We start from the raw sequence: 15,052 nt of genomic DNA, 5'->3' as shown, positions 1-15,052 counted from the left end.
TGCTATGACTTTTGTCAACATAGATTAGTTTAAAATGTTCTTGAACTCATAGATTTATACTCTTTTCTGTTTGAAATCTTTCAACCTCGTTGTAGTTTTTGACTCTGTCATTAGACTCCATTATTAGGGATTAGTAAACTTGAAAGCATCAATCAGCCTTCTCCTCCTTTTTTTCCTCTTCTCTGTTCTGCATCCTCAGTGGTTAACAATGTGGTCTCTGCCATCTCTCAGGCTCAGATCAGTTCAGTCGCTCAGTCATGTCTGACTCTGAGACCCCACGAACTGCAGCATGCCAGGCTTCCCTGTCCATCACCAACTCCCAGAGCTTACTCAAACTCATGTCCATTGAGTCCGTGATGCCATCCAACTATCTCATCCTCTGTCATCACCTTCTCTTCCTGCCTTCAATCTTTCCTAGCATCAGGGTCTTGTCCAGTGAGTCAATTCTTCTCATCATGTGGCCAAAGTATTGGAGTTTCAGCTTAAATATCTGTCCATCCAATGAATATTCAGGACTGATTTCCTTTAGGATGGACTGGTTGGATCTCCTTGCAGTCCAAAGGACTCTCAAGAGTCTTCTCCAACACCATGATTCAAAAGCATCAATTCTTCAGCACTCAGCTTTCTTTGTAGTTCAACTCTCACATCCACACATGACTACTGGAAAAACCATGGCCTTGACTATACAGATCTTTCTTGGCAAAGTAATGTCTCTGCTTTTTAATATGCTGTCTAGGTTGCTCTCCCAGGCTAGGAATTAATTTTAGCTCCATCACTACCACTGTACACACCTGGGTAACTTACTTTAAATCTCCTAGTTTTCTACTCAAATGAATGAGATTAGTAACTGCCTCTTACAGTAGTTGTGAAGGCTAAATAGGATGATCCACATCAAGTACACAGTATAGTTTCTGGCTACTAAACAACAATTATTAAAGCTAGTCTGGAATACTCTAAGTGAAAAAAGAAGATCTCTTTGTTGGATTGTTCTTGAGGACAGCAGGCAGAAGGATCAAGACTTCTAGGCTCTGATTTTCATTTTTTAGAAAATCAGTTCTCAGTTAGCCTTAGCACATATCAAGGCAAAAAAAGATGCTGACAGGTGTTCTTCCATAAGTAAACCTGTGTCATTATTGGTCATTTTGAATGAAGGAAACACTCTTGGTAAAAATGTATTTACGTACATTTCAGAGTCACCAATGTAGCATATTTGTTTATTTTGAGACAAAGGCCAGGAGGAATGGATAGATTTTAGTACTAGAAGGATTCTTACGAATTATTCAGTTTATCCGTATTTTATAACTGAGGAAACTGAGGCAAATCAGGTCATTTGTTTAAGGTCAATGAAGAAGCCAAGATGTCTGCCACACAGTCTAGGGCAACAGTTCTCAAAGTGTGGTTCCCTAGTCATTAACTACAATAACACCTAATGCTGATGTATCTTGTTAGAGATGCACATTTTCAGGTCACATCCAATGGCATCCACCCATTCAACTACTGTAAGAACTACTAGATGGAAACTCTGGGGACAGGGTCCAGTGTGCATGCCCTCATGGTATGTTACCTGCTAAAGCTGGAACCTTAGTCTATGACCCTGCTACCCTAAGTACGGTCTGCGGACTAGCAAAATTCACGCTATCCAGAAGTTACTTAGAACTGTAGACTCTTGGGCTCCAGATCTACTAAATACTACACTTTAATAAGATTCCTCGGTGTTATGTATGCCACTAAAGCTACGAATCATCAATACACACTAGCAGCCATGGTCAGAACTATTTGAGCTTCAGTTGTCCACTAGAATCTGTGCTGTTTTATGCCATCAGAGCCGACTGACCCTATTCCCTTTCCCAGAGGATCTGCCAAAACAACTATCATAATACTGAAAACTAGCTTCCCCTATGTGCCAGATCCTGTACTAAGCAACCTCTGTAGAGCCAATTACGCTTCAAAATTCTTTAATACAGAAATAACTATGCCCATTTTACGAGTAGGAGAACAGTGTTAAAGAATTCCTTCTCAACTAGGGCCATGCCATTAGTAGCTGGAGGAACTGGATAAAATTTTGGTTCTTATGGATTTTTTCCATGATACCATGAGACATCAGCTCCCTAGTCCCCCTAGACTAAGCACTATGGTAATTATTTAAACCAGGACTGGTTTATTTGCACTTACACTAGTTTTAATTTACAGGAATCATAAAAACTATAAGAGTGCCCATAGATATGACATCTTTATTATAACCACGTATAGTTTTTGAAAGCTTTTGAACTGTGGTGCTAGAGAAGACTCTTGAGAGTCCCTTGAACAGCAAGGTGATCAAACCAGTCAATCTTAAAGGAAATATTCATTGGAAGGACTGATGATGAAGCTGAAGCTCCAATACTTGGGCCACCTGATGCAAAGAGCTGACTTATTAGGAAAGACCCTGATGCTGGGAAACACTGAAGCCAAGAGGAGAAGGGGACGACAGAGGATGAGATGGTTGGATGGTACCACCTACTCAATGGACATGAATTTGAGGAAACTCCAGGAGATAGTGAAGGACAGGGAAGCCTGGCATGCTGCACTTCATGGGGTCACAAATAGTCGGATATGACTTAGTGACTGAAAACAACTAGAATGATAAACCAGGTCACTGCTTCTCAGACTGCCTTTAGTGAAGGATGACTCTCCCCCAACTCTACTCTGCCATACACCAATTATTTTGCAACATATAATAAAATGAATTTATGGAAAAATAAATGTAAAAGAAAAAATACAAGACAACTTTTAAAAAGATTCAATAGATGTAAATTTACACTGTCAAGTTGCTGCTAGCATTTCTAAATGCTTACTCTTAATTTCTGTACTTACATTGTCACAGACCAGTGTCAGAGAGCTTGCAGACTAGTATTGTTCTAGAAGTATACTTTGAAGAGCAAGAAACTAGACAATTTGCAAATTAAGTTGAGGTACAGTACCAACCAGTTTTAAACTACTATAAAATAGGTCACACAAATTCTGACTTCATTTCTTCATCCCTAGAAAGATCTGGAAGGCCACTGATACTTTCTCCAGAGTCAGTCCTAGGAAAACTAGCAACGTTTCTTTTTTTTTTTCGTGCTTTTATTCATTCATCCAACCAATATTTAATGATAATTGATTATATACAATTTTCCTAAAGGAAATCAGTCCTGAATATTCACTGGAAGGACTGATGCTGAAGCTGAAACTCCAATACTTTGGCCACCTGATGCGAATAACTGACTCATTTGAAAAGACCCTGATGCTGGGAAAGATTGAAGGTGGGAGGAGAAGGGGACAACAGAGGATGAGACAGTTGGATGGCATCACCGACTCTAGGGACGTAAGTTTGAGTAAGCTCCGGTACTTGGTGATGGACAGGGAAGCCTGGTGTGCTGCAGTCCATGAGGTTGCAAAGAGTTGGACACGACTGAGAGACTGAACTGATTATGTATAAGATTCTTGGGATTCTAAACTGATTTAAGAATGGTCCCTTTGTATATATATATTTGCCACATGTTCTTTATCCAATCATCTGTCAGTGGGCATTTAGGTTGTGTCCACGGCTTGGCTATTGTGAATAGCGCCACTATAAATATAGGGGTGCATGTATCTTCTTAAATTATAGTTCTGTCTGGACACTACTCAGCCATTAAAAAAAAAATGCCATTGGCAGCAACATGTATACAACTAGAGATTAGACTATAATATTAGACTATAATATTAAGTGAAGTAAATCAGAAAGACAAATACTATATGATATCACTTAAACATGGAATCTAAACTATGACACAATTGAACTTATCCATTAAACAGAAACAGACTCACAGACATCGAGAATAGACTGGTGATTGCCAAGGGAGAGAGGGTTGGTGGAGGGGTGGAGTGGGTGGTGGGGGTTAGCAGATATAAAGTTTTACACATAGAATAAATAAGCAACAAGGTCCTACTGTGTAGAATAGAGAACTATATTCAATAATCTTAAAATAAGCCATAATGAAAAAGAATATAAAAAAAGAACTGGGTGTGTATGCGTGTGTGTGTGTGTGTGTGTGCGTATATATATATATATAAATAACTGAATCACTGTGCTCTACAGGACTGTGCTCCATAGGAGAAATAAATGTAATATTGTAAATCAACTATACCTCAATAAAAATAATGATAAAAAGCAAAAAAATACAGTCCCTATTTTTAGGCATGGACATGGTAGTGGATAATAGCAATAATTTCTTTCACGTGTATTGTATATACTTCCAGTCATACATCTGTAATCTTTCTCTTAAAAACTAATTTGAAGTAGCTTACTTTACAGTATAATGAGAAAGATAAAACTGATAAAATATAGCTTTTTATTAGCCTCTCACTCTAATCTTGACTTTTCACATTATGCTGTAGTGTGATTAGAATAAGTGTTAATGTATCATTTTTAAAGATAGGAAAACAAGCTCAGAAGGACTGTCTCATGTGCTTAAAATCATACAGCTTGTGCAGAACATAGCAGGGCATCAAACTTAGCCTTGTTGCTTTCAAGCCCAATACCACGTTCACAGTAGCCTAGCCATAGTTGTTTTCTTTCACAATTCTTCAGCCATTTCATCTTTGGATTCTCTTTGGATAACCATCCACTCCCAAGCATCATGACCTGGTGACCCTCCTAGAGATGGCAAGCCTCTGACCTGGGCTTCTACCTACATTTCTTTAGAGATAGCAGTCTTTTTATTTTTCCTTTATCCAAATTCAGACTTAGCTGACTTATATTCTATTCATTCTTGAGTTTACTATATGCTGGATGACAGGACATCTAAAAAATCTGAATATATGATTCTATTTAATAGTAACTAATGGCCAACTACCTCCCTTCTGTCTGGGGGAAACCTAGTTAAGACCACAAGACAGGGAAGGTTTATCTTCATGACTTCTCCTCTCCTGGTTCCGTGTCCTCATCCCCAAATCAGTGACCTACCCAGGAATACATTTTTTTGTTTAGTAAAATAGTCTCTCAGAGCATGCATTCATGTAAAAGTATAACGGTGGCCAACAACACAAAGCATTAGCTACGTAGAGGCATTTTTGTGTTCTGTTCTCTTCACTATTGTGTTGCCATAGCCTAGCAACACATCTCTCACATGGTTAGGTGCTCAGTACACATTTACTGAATGAATGTTAAATGAATTTGTAATCTGCAAAGAACAGGAACAGAAACCAATACAGAAGTTTCCATCATTTGCCTTCACCGTATTCAGTGCTCCTATGCTTTTTATTTAATTCATCCTTATCTAATTTATCTCATTGCCTCTGGTTTCCCTTCAAATCTGTCCTCTGCATATCTGTCTGAATGATGACTCTGAAATTCATATGTGATTATGCCACTTCCTTGCCTTAAATGCCTTCTGTATATCTCTACTATCTTCAGTATGTAATTCAAAAACATCAGTTAATACTAAAGGTGGTAACAGTAAAAGCAGGAAGAAGTCACCAAATACAGGGCTACTTAGAAGATGCAATTGATAGGAACTGAGATGGAGCTGGATGAGAAGTTGAGAGGAAGGCAAGCATTGGCAAGGATGTTAAAGAAAAGGCTGGGGGGGGGGGGGGAAGTTCAGGAACAACCTATGTGAGAATGCCTGCTTATTTCTCTGGTCCCAATCCCCCTCCCCCTACTCGACTCAAAATGTACAAAATCCAGAGAAACTCCCTTGGACTTGCCTTACAATATGGTAAGGAATTCAGGGATTATAAAACACAATTTTAAGACCTTAGTAATATATCTTTAAAATATGTATTTTAATATTAAATGCAGTAATTTTATTAAATATAGTATGACATCTATTTATTAAACATAATAATATATATATATTTTTTAAAAGTTGGTTACTTTCTCCATGTTAGTCCGTTTTAGATATCTGGTTTTCTCATTATGAAGGCAATAAAATCCTTAAAACTCTATAGCCTACACACTTATGTTCTGTATAAGAAGAGGAATAGTGGGAAAAAAAGTTAAAAGGTATCTCACTTCTTTGTAGATGTTGATTGTGAACAAAAGCCCAGAACAGAATGGGTTGTGGAAGCTATCAAGAACAGAAGAAAGATCTTGGGGGACTGTCTCAGTCCAGGTAAAAGGCATAGAGAAGAAGAGACTGTAGGATTTTAATAATATGAGATCTGGCATCAAATCTAGTGAGGTCCTTTTTTCCACATATTTATTAATTGAATGATCTTAGACAAGTTACTTAACCCCTTCAAGTTCCACTATGTATAAAATGAGTTATAATAGCACCTAACTCATACACCAATGGCTTAAATAAGTTTTTTCTCAACACAACGCTTAGCTTTAGAATGCTCAATAAATATTAATTCTTATTGTAGTGATTAACTACTATGAGTTAACAATAAAAACAACAACAACATGGTGGTCTCTGTGGCATATGAGCGGAGGATGCCCAAAAGGCTTTGCCATCTAGAAAGCACATATTTTCCAAGATTTCCACATGGAGTTTGTGTTCATTATGGTGTTTGCCTCACATTGGTATAAGTAAGGGAAAACTGATACAATTAACATTCCTTTCCAATAGCAGAAAAAGCCTTTCTCTTCTACTACAATAATCAATAATACAGAACAGACTTCTGGGATGGTGAGAAACCAAAACTAATTTATGAACTGTGATTGTGAAGATATACCACAGAATGGAGACTATTCCTCAGCCTGTTTCCTCCTGCTCCAGACAGACAATCTTATGATACCAGGACATGGAAATAGAGCTTACTGGAATCTAAAAGGGCTTATTTGACACATTCCAATTCTTATAACCACTGAGACAATAGCTTCAGTCTATGAACAGTGGGCTCCAGACTTGAACCTTCATCAGAATCCCTGGAAAGCTTGTAAAATTTGCAGATTTTGGGGCCTCAACTCAGTTTATTTTTAACAAGTTCCCAAAAGTGATGCCCATGATACTGGTATGGGACCACACACTAATAATCACTGCTTTAGAACTGAGAGGTCATTCTCCACCTAACAAGAGATTCAGACCATAAGCTATTCTTGACAATAACATTAGCATTATTTAAAAAAGGTTCTTTGTGGCTTACTAGGTAGCGTCAGTGGTAAAGAACCCGCTTGCAAATGCAAGAGACATAAAAAAGTTTCTTCTTGGAACACACCCTATTTATGGTCCCTGACATTTCAGTGCACATTATCAACTTTCTCTTGCATCACCACTCTCTTTCTAGAAATCTTGCCAACACATTTTGGTTCGTGCTTCAGCATGCTTTGTATTACATTTTTCCTGCTCTATCTGTATTGTTAAATTCTGCCTGTTGTATACTTGGAATCTTCCTTTTGATTTCACCTCTGGCCTAACAGTTTCTCTCAAAGTTTTTGCCTCTTTTTTTTTTTTTTTTAATACAAAACATAAATATATCTACTAGAACTAACTATAATAGCATACTTCATCAGAATGTGCTTAACACCCAGCATATATTATTTTTAACCAAAAGCAAAACTAAAACTAAAATATCAGTACTTGGAACTGGTCCTTTAGATATGTATAATGGATTGACTTCTTTATCAATGTTACCAAAGATTTTGCTACTGAGTGTGCTTAAATCAAGGGATACTTGGGCTAAAAAACCTACTGAAACTATCATTGGCTTTTTTCATACTTTTAAATTAATTTTTTGTTTTGGTTTTAGCGTAAACCTTAATTTTAGAGCCTGTTATTGTTGCAGGAAGGGGGAACCCTTCCAGTGTCCAAAACTGGGCTCTTGTCTAATACTCGGAAATGAACTATCCGAGGAGACACATATGCTGACAAAGCAAGAGATTTTATCGTGAAAGGGCACCCAGGTGGACAGCAGTAGGGTAAGAGAACCCAGGAGAACAGCTCTGCTACATGGCTTGCAGTCTCAGGTTTTATGGTGATGGGATTAGCTTCTGGGTTGTCTTTAGCCAATCATTCTGACTCAGAGTCCTTTCTGGCGGTGTATGCCTTGTTCAGCCAAGATGGATGCCAGAGAGAAGGATTCTGGGATGTGGTCTGACATGTGGTAACCCCTTTTGACCTTTCCCGAACTCTTCCGGTTGGTGGTGGCTTATTAGTTCCATGTTCATTACCAGGACCTCCTGTCATAAAACAACTCATGCAAGTGGTTACTATGTTGCCTGGCCAGGGTGGGCAGTTTCAGTCAGTGTGTTTCCCCTAACATTATGGCCAACTATGGGCTTCCCGGTAGCTCAGCTGCTAAAGAATCTGTCTGCAATGCAGGAGATCCTGGTTTGCTTCCTGGGTCAGTAAGATCTCCTGGAGAAAGGCATGGCAACCCACTCCAGTATCCTTGCCTGGAGAATCCCCATGGACAGAGGAGCCTGGTGGGCTACAGTCCATGGGGTCACAAAGAGTCAGATGCAACTAAGCACAGCATCAGCATGGCTAACTATAATATTTAAGCATTAATCTGCAACACTATCTCAATTGGACCTCCCATTGTGCCCAATTTTGCATTTTAATTTTTAGAATGGCCAAATATAATTTTTTAATGTTCCTCAAATATAAATACATGGCCAAGTATATGAATCTTAGTGAAGTTTTAGCTTTAACTTATTTATATTCTCTCTCATTTGAGAAGACGAAATGGATATTTGGATTTTACTTGTTAACAACTGTCTTCTTACAGCTGTGAAAAAATGAACAGGTTGCCATATTCATCAAAGAGAAACCACTGCACATGTGTGTTTGTGTGTATCTTTAAAAAGCACTGCCTCTGCACTATTTGTATTTAACCACAATGACAGTGACTACCATATAATAAAAGACTTCATTAATTTGTGCTCTGCTTTGGAAAAGAGCATTTAAGTCAGCTCTGCAGATTCAGGGGATAGGTTTCTTTCCTAAGAAAGCAGAAAAGGAAATAAATAAAAACTCAGATCTAAAGGAAAATTAGTATAGAAGATGATCTGGTAAACTGGTTAAAAGAAAAGGCAAAAATGTCCTGTCTCCTATTAGTTGAATTTGCCCTCAAATTCCAAAGACATTTGGTTTTATCCAGTCACTATACTTCGAACAACCACACTTAGGAAAAAATAACTGTCAAGTAAACGATCTCTTTATTACGAAAGAAAAGGTGGGAGAGCAGTGAGTAAAGACTAGCCAGTACAGAATGGATTTAGAGCTGGGGGAAAAAGGAAGTGGGGAAAGATTTCACATTCTTCTTTCCTCTGTTTTGATGTGTGCATACTCTATAAAGAAAAATTTTTAATTTTTTTTTTTTTTGCAGTCAATAAGAAATTTACTTGTTTTAAAAAAATCCAAATTCTGGCATTGTCCAGAAAAATTTAACAGGTTTATTTATAACTGTTATAAAGTTGAACTGCTGAAACTTGTTCACTGAAACATTTTGACTTTCATTAATGCTTTATGTCCCTGCATTTATATTAAAAATTCACACACAAATGAAAATGGAAAAACTGCCAATACCTGATTTCTGTCCCCTATTTTCCACTTGTAATCATATACTTAGGTACCTTTTGACCCCATGGAAAAAAAATATCTAACGTTCAGAACTACCAATAACAGGAAGAAGAGAATTTTTTTTTAAGAATGAAATGTTTCCCATCATAGTGGATTCTTAAGCACGTTCTCCACATTTGCGGCATGCTAGCTGAATGTCTTTTGGCATAATTGTTACACGTTTGGCACAGATAGCACACAGGTTGGTGTCTTCAAAAAGGCCAACCAGGTAGGCCTCACTTGCCTCCAGCAAAGCACCAATAGCTGCACTCTGGAAGCGCAGATCTGTTTTGAAGTCCTGAGCAATTTCCCGCACCAGACTCTGGAAGGGAAGTTTGCGAATCAGAAGTTCAGTGGACTTCTGATAACGTCTAATTTCACGGAGTGCCACAGTACCAGGCCTGTAACGATGAGGTTTCTTCACCCGTCCAGTAGAGGGCGCACTCTTGCGAGCGGCTTTTGTAGCGAGTTGCTTCCTCGGTGCTTTACCACTGGTCGATTTGCGGGCAGTCTGCTTTGTACGAGCCATGGTATATAGACCTCCTTACTTACCCTCTTTCTCCTTCGGCTGGAGCTCGGCAAGCTAGAGGCGGCGCTGGCGTTGGAGAGCGACAGCGGCGCAGCGGCGGCTGCGAACACCTAAATTCCTTTTTTGATGAGTGTTAAACCATTTCAGATTATGTCACTCATCAAAGTTAGCTCAGATGTTCTAAATAAGAACATTTTCACATTAAAAACAAGTTTTTCAGATACCTATCTTGAAAAAATAAGAGCTATTCCATAGTTTATAATATATGGGAATATCCTGTAACCTTTATATTTGGTAAAAATTAAATTTTGGTAACATGTTCTCTGGTGAGAATGTGAAAATTCAGGCACACTTATGTTGGTGGCATATAAATTGGTATAACACCTAAGGAAATTGGTTTGCAATATCTGTTAAGAGAAAAACATACATAACCTTTGACCTAGCAATTTCTCTTCTGTGAATTCAAGCTGCATACATAATTTCACATTTGTGGAAAGATACATGTGCCAATGATAAGCATTTGAGATATCATTTGTAATAACATTTATTTATCAATATGTGACTGATTATAAATTACATTCTATCCATCTAATGGGATTCTATGCAGCTATTAAAATAAATGCAATATGTATTGATATGGGATAGTCTCAAAGACATTAAATAAGAAAATTGCATGTTCATATTCAATATTTGCTTTGCATATAACACTTCTGAAATGATACAGAAGAAGTTGGTATAAGTGCATGGATTGGGGAAAGTGTTAAGTAGAGCAGGGAGCCCAGGGTAGGAAGGATACTTCACTATACTCTCTTTGGGACTTCCTGAATTTTATATTCTGAGCATATTTCCTAGTCAAAATTAATTCAAAAATTTAGAAGCCAATGGAACCTCAAGATGCAAAAGTCTGAAACAACTGAGTTAGTCAACCTTATTTCAAGTTCAACTTAAAATTTTAGTTCCCAAGAACAAAAAGTCTAAATCTTTTACTTCTGAATGTAATTAAACTTATTATATACAGAAGGCAACAGTCTTATCATAGGCCATGCAAACTTAGGACCAAAAAAGTACTTTTTAACAACATATTTCTTAAACAGGCATTTGTAAAACTAAAACACATCCATTCTTTGCTTTTCCTGACATGCCAAGTTAGTTCAGCTTAAAGCCTGTCTCTGTAAGGTAAAATAAAGGAAGCTTTGTAGCCATCATTAAATGTCTTCACTGTAAGATTTATTGCCATAATTGTGACAGAGCAAATGATTTTTTTTCTTGGCAGCAAAAATAGTCTTAAAAAGAAACTAGGTATTGTTTTTTTCCAAGCAAAGTATAGATACCCCAAAAATTACATGGTGTCACAGAGCATGCCATAGTTAAAAAAAATGATGCACTGCCTTCTCTGTCTTATTAAGAAAATTACACAGTTAACTCTTAGTACCTTTGAAGGATGTCTCTGTCTGATGAATTTTGTTATTAGAACAACATTCAGCTGCAAATTGTGTATTGAAACTAACCCATTCTGGACTTAATGAAGTAGATTCTGAATAAAACAGAGATGTCATAGTAACAGATACAAATTCTACACTACAAATGTGGCCGAACATTCCCAGGTTTTTTATGTAGCTATTTGTGAGAGAACAATAAGAAATGTAAAGGATCCATATTCTAGCAAATAACTGACAAGTAGGTTATTAACGTACTAGAGGAAGGAACCATGCAGTTTTCTGCATTACTATTTGCAGAGATTTAATATCATGGGGTTCAAGCTACTCACTCACTCATTTTTTTCTGATTTGGTCAATGAGTCACCTCCCACTGGTCTCATTGCTAGGTGCTGGGAAATCCAAAAGTAAATGAAATACAGTTTATCTTACAGGTTAGTAATAAGGAGGTTGGGAGGAAGTGAACACACAAAAAGATAAACGTAATGAAGGTTAGGAAGGGCAGTGGTGAGGAGATACCCCTCGTCCAAGATAAGGAGCAATGGCTGCGCTTTGCTGGAGCAGCCGTGAAGAGATACCCCACGCCCAAGGTAAGAGAAACCCAAGTAAGACGGTAGGTATTGCAAGAGGGCATCAGAGGGCAAACAAACTGAAACCATACTCACAGAAAACTAGTCAATCTAATCACACTAGGACCACAGCCTTGTCTAACTCAATGAAACTAAGCCATGCCCGTGGGGCAACCCAAGACGGGTGGGTCATGATGGAGAGATTTGACAGAATGTGGTCCACTGGAGAAGGGAATGGCAAACTACTTCAGTATTCTTGCCTTGAGAACCCCATGAACAGTATGAAAAGGCAAAATGATAGGATACTGAAAGAGAAACTCCCCAGGTCAGTAGGTGCCCAAAATGCTACTGGAGATCAGTGGAGAAATAACTCCAGAAAGAATGAAGGGATGGAGCCAAAGCAAAAAGAATACCCAGCTGTGGATGTGACTGGTGATAGAAGCAAGGTCTGATGCTATAAAGAGCAATATTGCATAGGAACCTGGAATGTCAGGTCCACGAATCAAGGCAAATTGGAAGTGGTCAAACAAGAGATGGCAAGAGTGAATGTCGACATTCTAGGAATCAGCGAGCTGAAATGGACTGGAATGGGTGAATTTAACTCAGATGACCATTATATCTACTACTGTGGGCAGGAATCCCTCAGAAGAAATGGAGTGGCCATCATGGTCAACAAAAGAGTCCGAAATGCAGTACTTGGTGCAATCTCAAAAACGACAGAATGATCTCTGTTCGTTTCCAAGGCAAACCACTCAATATCACAGTAATCCAAGTCTATGCCCCAACCAGTAACGCTGAAGAAGCTGAAGTTGAATGGTTCTATGAAGACCTACAGACCTTTTAGAACTAACACCCAAAAAAGATGTCCTTTTCATTATAGGGGACTGGAATGCAAAAGTAGGAAGTCAAGAAACACCTGGAGTAACAGGCAAATTTGTCCTTGGAATATGGAATGAAGTAGGGCAAAGACTAATAGAGTTTTGCCAAGAAAATACACTGGTCATAATAGACACCCTCTTCCAACAACACAAGAGAAGACTCTATACATGGACATCACCAGATGATCAACACCGAAATCAGATTGATTACATTCTTGCAGCCAGAGATGGCGAAGCTCTATACAGTCAGCAAAAACAAGACCAGGAGCTGACTGTGGCTCAGACCATGAACTCCTTATTGCCAAATTCAGACTTAAATTGAACAAAGTAGGGAAAACCAGTAGACCATTCAGGTATGACCTAAATCAAATCCCTTATGATTATACAGTGGAAGTGAGAAATAGATTTAAGGGCCTAGATCTGATAGATAAGAGTGCCTGACGAACTATGTAATGAGGTTCGTGACATTGTATAGGAGACAGGGATCAAGACCATTCCCATAGAAAAGAAATGCAAAAAAGCAAAATGGCTGTCTGGGGAGGCCTTACAAATAGCTGTGACAAGAAGAGAAGCGAAAAGCAAAGGAGAAAAGGAAAGATAGAAACATCTGAATGCAGAGTTCCAAAGAATAGCAAGAAGAGATAAGAAAGCCTTCTTCAGCGATCAATGCAAAGAAATAGAGGAAAACAACAGAATGGGAAAGACTAGGGATCTCTTCAAGAAAATCAGAGATACCAAAGGAACATTTCATGCAAAGATGAGCTCGATAAAGGACAGAAATGGTATGGACCTAACAGAAGCAGAAGATATTAAGAAGAGATGGCAAGAATACACAGAAGAACTGTATTAAAAAGATCTTCACGACCCAGATAATCACGATGGTGTGATCACTGACCGAGAGCCAGACATCCTGGAATGTGAAGTCAAGTGGGCCTTAGAAAGCATCACTATGAACAAAGCTAGTGGAGGTGATGGAATTCCAGTTGAACTATTTCAAATCCTGAAAGTTGATGCTGTGAAAGTGCTGCACTCAATTTGCCAGCAAATTTGGAAAACTCAGCAGTGGCCACAGGACTGGAAAAGGTTAGTTTTCATTCCAATCCCAAAGAAAGGCAATGCCAAAGAATGCTCAAACTACCGCACAATTGCACTCATCTCACACGCTAGTAAAGTAATGCTCAAAATTCTCCAAGCCAGGCTTCAGCAATATGTGAACCGTGAACTTCCTGATGTTCAAGCTGGTTTTAGAAAAGGCAGAGGAACCAGAGATCAAATTGCCAACGTCCGCTGGATCATGGAAAAAGCAAGAGAGCTCCAGAAAAACGTCTATTTCTGCTTTATTGACTATGCCAAAGCCTTTGACTGTGTGGATCACAATACACTGTGGAAAATTCTGAAAGAGATGGGAATACCAGACCACCTGACCTGCCTCTTGAGAAATGTGCATGCAGGCCGGGAAGCAACAGTTAGAACTGGACATGGAACAACAGACTGGTTCCAAATAGGAAAAGGAGTTCATCAAGGCTGTATATTGTCACCCTGTTTATTTAACTTATATGCAGAGTACATCATGAGAAATACTGGACTGGAAGCAACACAAGCTGGAATCAAGATTGCTGGGAGAAATATCAATAACCTCAGATATGCAGAGGATACCACCCTTATGGCACAAAGTGAAGAGGAACTAAAAAGCCTCTTGATGAAAGTGAAAGTGGAGAGTGAAAAAGTTGGCTTAAAGCTCAACATTCAGAAAACGAAGATCATGGCATCTGGTCCCACCACTTCATGGGAAATAGATGGGGAAACAGTGGAAACAGTGTCAGACTTTATTTTGGGGGGCTCCAAAATCACTGCAGATGTTGACTGCAGCCATGAAATTAAAAGACACTTACTCCTTGGAAGGAAAGTTATGACCAACCTAGATAGCATATTCAAAAGCAGAGACATTACTTTGCGAACAAAGATCCGTCTAGTCAAAGCTATGGTTTTTCCTGTCGTCATGTATGGATGTGAGAGTTTGACTGTGAAGAAGGCTGAGCGCTGAAGAATTGATGCTTTTGAACTGTCGTTGGAGAAGACTCTTGAGAGTCCCTTGGACTGCAAGGAGATCCAACCAGTCCATTCTGAA

General features: G+C 38.6%; 1 protein-coding gene and 1 long non-coding RNA gene across 8 annotated transcripts in view; both read right to left on the bottom strand.

The window, feature by feature from the left end:
• The window catches only part of LOC139182678 (uncharacterized), a 230,868-nt gene that overhangs the window by 172,832 nt on the left and 42,984 nt on the right, over positions 1 to 15,052 (bottom strand). The gene's annotated exons all lie outside the window — the stretch shown is intronic.
• On the bottom strand, positions 9,324 to 10,157 carry LOC109557292 (histone H3.3A-like). Its single transcript, XM_019958525.2, has one exon. The coding sequence runs from the start codon at positions 10,039 to 10,041 to the stop codon at positions 9,631 to 9,633; it is 411 nt and encodes a 136-aa protein (XP_019814084.1). The 5' UTR covers positions 10,042 to 10,157; the 3' UTR covers positions 9,324 to 9,630.

Source organism: Bos indicus, chromosome 4, assembly GCF_029378745.1.
Source record: "Bos indicus isolate NIAB-ARS_2022 breed Sahiwal x Tharparkar chromosome 4, NIAB-ARS_B.indTharparkar_mat_pri_1.0, whole genome shotgun sequence".
In the NCBI taxonomy this organism is placed as follows: Eukaryota; Metazoa; Chordata; class Mammalia; order Artiodactyla; family Bovidae; genus Bos; species Bos indicus.
Note: the sequence above shows the minus strand (reverse complement) of the source record. Positions and strands in the feature narration are given on the sequence as shown.